This window comes from Tigriopus californicus, chromosome 9 (assembly GCF_007210705.1).
Source record: "Tigriopus californicus strain San Diego chromosome 9, Tcal_SD_v2.1, whole genome shotgun sequence".
NCBI classification, from domain to species: domain Eukaryota; kingdom Metazoa; phylum Arthropoda; class Copepoda; order Harpacticoida; family Harpacticidae; genus Tigriopus; species Tigriopus californicus.
Window position 1 is genome coordinate 11,599,204 of NC_081448.1, and position 7,423 is coordinate 11,606,626.

General features: G+C 38.2%; 1 protein-coding gene across 1 annotated transcript; it reads right to left on the reverse strand.

The window, feature by feature from the left end:
* Positions 1-254: 254 nt before the first annotated feature.
* On the reverse strand, positions 255-2,131 carry LOC131886078 (uncharacterized). The gene is made up of 4 exons (XM_059234309.1): positions 1,879-2,131; positions 1,386-1,716; positions 833-1,020; positions 255-773 (listed from the first exon to the last, which is right to left on the reverse strand). Exons 1-4 carry the CDS (start codon positions 2,129-2,131, stop codon positions 340-342), a joined length of 1,206 nt encoding a protein of 401 aa, XP_059090292.1. The 3' UTR covers positions 255-339.
* Between the last annotated feature and the right edge of the window lie 5,292 nt (positions 2,132-7,423).

Here is a 7,423-nt window from a genome sequence, read left to right on the forward strand (position 1 = left end):
AATTCCCACCCACGGACAAAGAACCAATGTGATGCAGATCATGACAGTGCCTGTCTGAAATGCGAATGGTTGCTGCGATGGCGAACTTAGGTGGTAGTTGCACAGGCGAAACTCGTGCCTTTGACCTCTATCATCTCAAATCCAAACTTGAATTCTTCTCATATAGGCCAAAGCATATATATATAAATATATATTACTAGACGACGATTTTCAGTCGTGAGAAACAAATTGAACGAGCGGTTGTGCATTGGTGTTGTTTATGTGACGAACAATTTAGATTACAAATACACTAATTTTATACACGGCTTTCATTTCATCCTCAATTTTGAATGTGGTCGTTCACGTGTTCACATTTATAGATCCTTTCTGTCCAAACCGCGTGTGTAGAACCCATATCATGTCAAGCATTAGATCAATGACTCCTCGACAGGAGAACCCAAGAAAGAGTCCCAAACTTCCACCCACAGTGCCTATTATGGTCCCTAAATCAAATATGAGATATTCGTCCTCTTGCGTGTAATTAATATCCTCCCAATAGAAATATATTTTAGTGGTGTTGGACGTTTTCAAGTTAGACATAGCTTCTCGGGCTTTGATTTGGTACTTGCTTGTGGAGCAATCTTTGGGACATGATTCACTTGCTTTGAAGATGTGTGTGATAACATTTTTGTACAAGTGATCTCTGGAGCAATCCGAATCCTGTTTAGTCGTACAAAGGGACATGTTCGAGGTCTGTTCATCTTGAACAAGTTGACTTTGGGGAATGGAGCATTCTACGCAGAAATTGTGGTTTTGAAATCTTTGGGTACCAGTTGATGACGAACACACTTACTTATTGGACAATCCTTGTCCCAAGTCCTGAAATTTCGTTGAGTTTGTTGGAACACGCATTGCGAATGAGATGAAATGTTATTCCTCTCCTGACAGCGAAAGCTGTCACTTTTCATAAACGTGGTGCGGCGCTTTGTCGTGGGGAAATCGTAAATTTTGTTCCTGCTCACTTTTTGGATTTGAACGTCCCTAAAAATGTGTTAGTAATGTTAAAATACATTAACAAAAAAAGCGGTTAATGAAATCTGGAATTGATAACCTTTGGTTATTTTGTGGTTAGTTGATCGTTCAATTATTATACGTATTACAAACAGCGTTAAGTTTTAAGCGTTGTCAATTCATGAAAACCTGAGAACAGAAAAATATATAACTATAAAAAAAATTATCTCACCGTTCTTGTGTGATTTGGCCCTAGTAGTGTACTTCATTATTATTTTTATTTGCAGGACGATTAACCATTGACAATAAATTGTTCGAAATTTTAAGGAGTATCGGTGATCTAACCATGGGTAATTATCCTACGGTATTACTTTTGGAACCACTCTGTTGCTTACGTGAACCAATGGTTCATTAAGAGTCCCAACTCTTCATTTTTGTTGTGGAAATATATCCACATATGGTCCAAGTTCGTAAAATTCAAGTCGAAACGGATAGATTCCATGTTTGTGGTGTGTTTAAGAACTTCGAAAGAGAAGCAACGACCAAAACTTGAGGTCATTTCCACAAGAGCCACATTCGAATTGGCATCTTGTAGATCTTCTTTGGACGTGTGAACACGGGCGTTGAAGGTTGAATGGGAGATAAAGTCCAAGCTGATGAAAATTTCTTCGAATTGAAAATTAATATGGTCCCACCAGTCTTGAATTTCCGCCTCGGTTGTCACATCTGAAATCACAAAGGGTAAGAAAAAGTTCCAGGATTTCAGGTTGAAATTAAGTTGAATTTCAGAAATTGATTATTCTCCTTTTTGACCGGACCAAAAAGCAAAAAATCTCGTTCAACTAATGAGACGTTAAGTTAGTGCTGACTCAATTAAGTTTACATTACTTTTTTCCGAATAATCGAAGTATGTGAAGAAAGTTTCATGGTTGATTGTTGATTTCATTCCAACTTCCAATTTGTCCCTCTTAATTCCGGGACAAAACGTGATGTGTGGCAATTTGAGTCGCTCCGCCTTTTCAATGGTATTCGCCAGGGAGGTAGCTTTTTTCAAGTACTTTTCTGTCCCATCGTGAACGTAAAATACAAAGATGCATCCCAATATGAAGAAAACGATAATCTTTAAGCACACCTTAGACATTGCTAGTCAACACAACACTGGATCCATTGTCTTTAACTTTCAATGGCTGTCATGCCCTCACCTTAGGTGAATTCAATAACAAAGGGAGAAGTTATCAAATTAGAAATGGGCACATGGTTTGGCACACCCAAAATGAATTTGTTTCCCAACAATTGGTGATAGTGGGGACCGGATTAGAAAATACTGAAGAAAAATGAAAATGGTGTGTACATTTTTTGTTTCTTTCGAAAGTAGGCGTAGAGTTATGAACCAGACGAATAAAATGGTAAAAATCTGCAAGAAGTTAAAGAGAAAAAACTAATTGAGTTAGTTATCATTTGGGACAACTAGAGTTAGAACCTTTCATTTAAAGCCTGTATTATTAGGCTCGTTTTTATCAAATAATGAAATGCCTCCTCTTTCTCGTTTGATTTCGTTTTTCTCTCTTGTCACCAATGCAATTGGAGGAGACAAGGGGTAGTGGTTGAAAGATGGTCTCTGGATCGGTTTTTCTCCCCGACTTGTCTCATAGAAACTTTCAAACGATAAGCCAAGGACGGCTGTACCCTGGACACATAGTCGCCTTAAAATCAACAGCTGCGAGACATTGAAAGGGCTAAATTTGAAACGACTGTGCTCTGACCTTACGAAATCTGAAGTGAAATCCGTTTATAAATCATTGTGTGTGACTACTACTCAATGACCCATCCTTGGGTTGACCTCACTACCATTTTGTCAAACTATTTCTAGAAGTTGGCCCACCTGACCTGTCCCCTCACACTGGATTGGAGCCATTGAAGATATCAAATCCAATATCCTCTGATCGTCTGTCCTACGTTTGAAACATCGTATCTCAAGATCCAGAAAGGACTCAAAACTGAAGAGAAAGGCATAAATGACCCTTCATTAGTGACAAAGTGTCCCCAAGTGTGACCCAAGCAACCTTACGTTTTGCAGCCCAGAGACCGCCCATCCTTATTTCCCAGGACTTGGCCATCCAAAGACCAAAGACCTGTCATCAGGACTTGTGAATGCAAGCAACCTAGGGAGCTTGATACGGATTCATTAACACTAAGAAAGAGGTTGACCAGCTTGAAAAAGTTGAGTTACTGACATATGATTGGGAACGCAGTAAGTATTTGTGAGTGAGTGCCTCTCAGCTTGCCTGCCTGTGAATCTGCGTAATAGAATGTCAATTGTGTATTTCCTTCAAAAGTATTGTCCCTTGCTCTTCTATGTGATAACTGATGTGACTGACAAGCCAAGTTTGTTTGCTCTCAGATCACTGACCAAGATGAATCATTTTATTGGCCATTAGTTCCCACATTGTCAACAGCATCCATGACACCCAGAGAGAGCATGAAAGGTTCCTAAAAATGTTGTAAAAAGCCAGTGGGAATTCCAACTCTATCCCCAGACGGCCATCAGCAACCTGTTTCCAACTTGAGACCCCAACTAGTGGACCCATACTCCTATTTTCTATAAACTAAAGTGAAGTGTTTGTAATTAGGTCTTGGTACCCCATTCCATATTTTGAGCCTAACTGAAAGTTGATGGCCTGCGTGGTGACCTGGCCTATAACTACATCAATCATAATGTTCATCAAAAAAATGGAAGAAATGAAGAAAACTAAAAAATGATCAGTTAACCCTTGATACATATTAAATTCATATGAATGATGGGTATGACTTCGTGCTCTTTGGTCTCTTGATTATGAAATGCATTTGAAAAAGCCCATTGAGTTACCTCTTTTTAAATGTATTATATATATTTCTGTCAACACAACTTTGTGTTAATTCTTCAAATTTGCCATCCTTCAGAATTAATAGGGTGCAAGAGCTTTGCAACAAAGGCTTCTCACCGGACATTTTTATCTCATTGTTCAAAAGGACTCTTAGTTGTTAAACCCGTGCAAACTATATATCATGACACTTCTTAGATTATATTTTTAATGGCTATAAGCTTGTGTACCTGCCAAAAGCAACTAGATTTCGGTTCAAGTAATCACCATAAATAGAATGGTGGTAAGAAGTGAGGCATTAAACATTAGAATAGTGTAGTACATTGGCTATTTTACATTTCTGGGTAATATATACATTAAACACCCACTTTGATAACAACATATCACCAGATAAGGTGATGAAAATAACAGTGTTAAACGTTATTGAGCTGAATAGCGAGGTTTTAACAAAACTCGCACGTTTTTTGACCTACTGAGTGGCTAGTGCACATAGCCCTTTCGTTGTCTGTCGTCTGGCCACTGTCCGCCTCCATGTCTAGAGAACTCCTTGGATAAGCACACCCGCTGAGGGAGAACCATTCTGAAACGGACTATGACCCTGCCTATCGGAGCAATTTAAGGATGATTTGGTCACTAGCTTTGATGGCAGGGAGAGGTCCACCCTTCAGACCCTACCGCAAAATTAATTTATTGTCTTTTTTCATGTCTAGACATTTCATTGACTTTTCCCTCGTTTTTGTGCTAAATTTTTGCCTACTTGGTCCATTTTACAACCATCTGTTTCAATATTCCAATCATGATTGCAATTGCTGTGATTTGATATTTTCCCCACATTTAAGGTAAGTTTATTTATTTGAAACCAATGGTAAATCCTTTTTCGTTCATGGTTTACTTCTTCTTCTAGTCTGTCTGATTGATTTTCAAAATACTGCAGTGCGGTATCATCAGCAAGCATGATACTTTGGAAGCCCCTCGCCTTTGGCATATCGTTGATATAAATCAAAAAAGTAAAGGGCCGAGTGTTCTTCCTTGAGGAACCTCACTTGTTACTTGTCGCTTGGTAGACTTGACACAACCAATTTCTGCAAATTGAGTTCTGTGAAAGAGATAGTTTTGACACCAGATTTGTGAACCGTTCCAAAAACCATTATATGCTAGTTTGTTGATCAAAGTTTCATGATCAACACAATCAAAGGCTATTTTTACCGAGGAAAATTGCTAGTGCAATTCCTTTTTCTTGGTTGTTAGAGATGTTTTGCAGAAACATTATGAACTGCGTTTATCCCGTTGTGTTTTTTTGGTAAACCCGAATTTTTGAGGGCAAAGATAAAAGTTCGGTGCCTAGAGAGTCATGTATTTGCTTGCTTACTAGTTTTTCCAACGCTTTCGAAAGGCTAGTTAAAAGGCTAATTGGTCAATAATCTTCGGCCATGGAGTTGTCCCCTGCTTGAAAAGGTCGATTGCTTTGGCCGTTTTCCATTCTCGTGGTATGTAGCCAGAAAAAAAGAGATATTTACAAAGTTCGTGAAGTATGCAATTAGTGCTGGAGCTATGGCTTTCAGAATCTTATTTGATACTTCATCTACACCTTGACACATGAATTCGTTCCGGTCGCCATTTGCATTGTTGTTAAACTGGTAATCATATTGACTCATCCAATCTGAATTTGCAAACTTGTATGGTGGTCTAGAACTATTGCTATCCAAGAAGCATCTCCTATTCTGACTATGTTGAAATCGTTCGCTAAGGTATTATTTCGATTTAAATTCCATTGATCTCCCATTTCCGTTCGTTGTCAATGTCTACGTTTCTGCAAAAGTTTCAACCCGCTCCACGTCGAGTGACGTTTGCTGACTTTTGATGGCTTTATGCCGTGTTTCATTATTTAAGAGGAAGGGGGAATGGCCTGGGAGCTCCCCCAAACAAAATACTGTGGATGTTTTATGATTAAAATTGATGCATTATTTTTTCAATGCCCTGGCTTCATCCACAACTAAGCACCTCCACAGAAAGCTCGAAAAGACGTCGCAAATTTGAAGACATAAAAACTCCAAACAATCCAAGGACGATAATCAAAAACACTGAGAAGACATGTGTCTCCATGTCTTACAAATAGACATTCTTTGTAGATCTATTGCTGTATTCCGCAACTCTTAATTGCCTTCAGACTTTTTATCACCAATTTCACCTCATTACATGTTAAGCACTTATAAGGTTTTCTTTATTTTCTAGCCCAGACAAGTCATTTTTTACCAGGATAAGTCCTTCTTAAAATAGCATATCCAACATTAGAAAAGCATTAATTGAAAAATTCGCAACCTCTTTCCATCAGAGGTTGTTTACTTGGTATGGGAAATTTAAAGATTGTAAATTTAGGAGATCTGTTGTGATTTAGGCTTATTTCCCATCAGCTCGTTTGCACCATTCCAAACCTTTCTTAAGTCTGTTTTGGTAGCTTTAAAAAATCTCCCCGATAAATCTGTCTGGCTCCTTTCACAAGTTTGAAATATATTTTGGCGAAATTCTCGTATTTGGACTTTGTGTGAGCATTAGCTTTGTTTCGAAATTTTCCTAGTACTTTGCCTTTACGCTTTCCTGATGCCATCTGGCCCCGAGGCATCCACAAATGTTGTTTTGCATTTCCTATCGTTTTAAGTCTCTTTACCAAAGACACTACGTATGTCAAACAAGTGGGAAAAAATTATTCAAAAGTTTTTGAAGGCCTGTTGTGGTCTATTTGGATCTAGATTCCATACATTCATTTTAAGCAGGTCCTTTAGTCTTATTCGATTTGACTCTCTTATATACTTAGTTACGAACTCTTTTTTGATTTGCTCGTTTCGTTCGTTTTTCCATCCGAACGATGTAAACGTTGCAAAATGATCGCTAACGTCACATTCCATTGGTATTCCGGAAACCAAATTTTTCGAAAACTTACCATTGAAAAATACAACATAGCTACAATGGAGGGCTTCCATCCAGGGAATAATTGAACTCTTTCTAACAAGAAACTCCTTCAGTAAACAGTTTGACGACAAACGTCATAACAAGCGCAGTAAATTTAATTGAAATCCATATTTGCTGAAAGAGTTCTTTACTGATCATTAGAGACGGCCAAAATATGCATTATGCATTTTACGTCAAATAACGCGTTTATTTTGCGGACTACCTTACCGTTATGGTGCGTCTACACGAGAAACATTCTGTCACAAAGTTTGCCTAACAATTTCGGAAATGTTGGGTAATTGACAAACAGTTCATCTCTGAGCCGTCTACACGTGAAACTATCCGATCAAAACGGTTTGACAATTATTTTGATTCAGATTTCTAATCAGATGAACTTGCCAGTGATCGTATCATTTCTCAATGGGTCTTTCATTCAATATTTATGTTATGCACGGTAAACAAGATGAGCAGTATAACTGTATACTCTATTTAGTAGAAATTGAGGAATTAAATTGGAAAAAACACCGATGGGCACTATCATGATGAGAATGTTTCGCTTTCCAAAAAGGTCCTTTATTTTGCCAATTTCAATCTGTGCGGTCATATGTTGGCTGAAACCGATTACT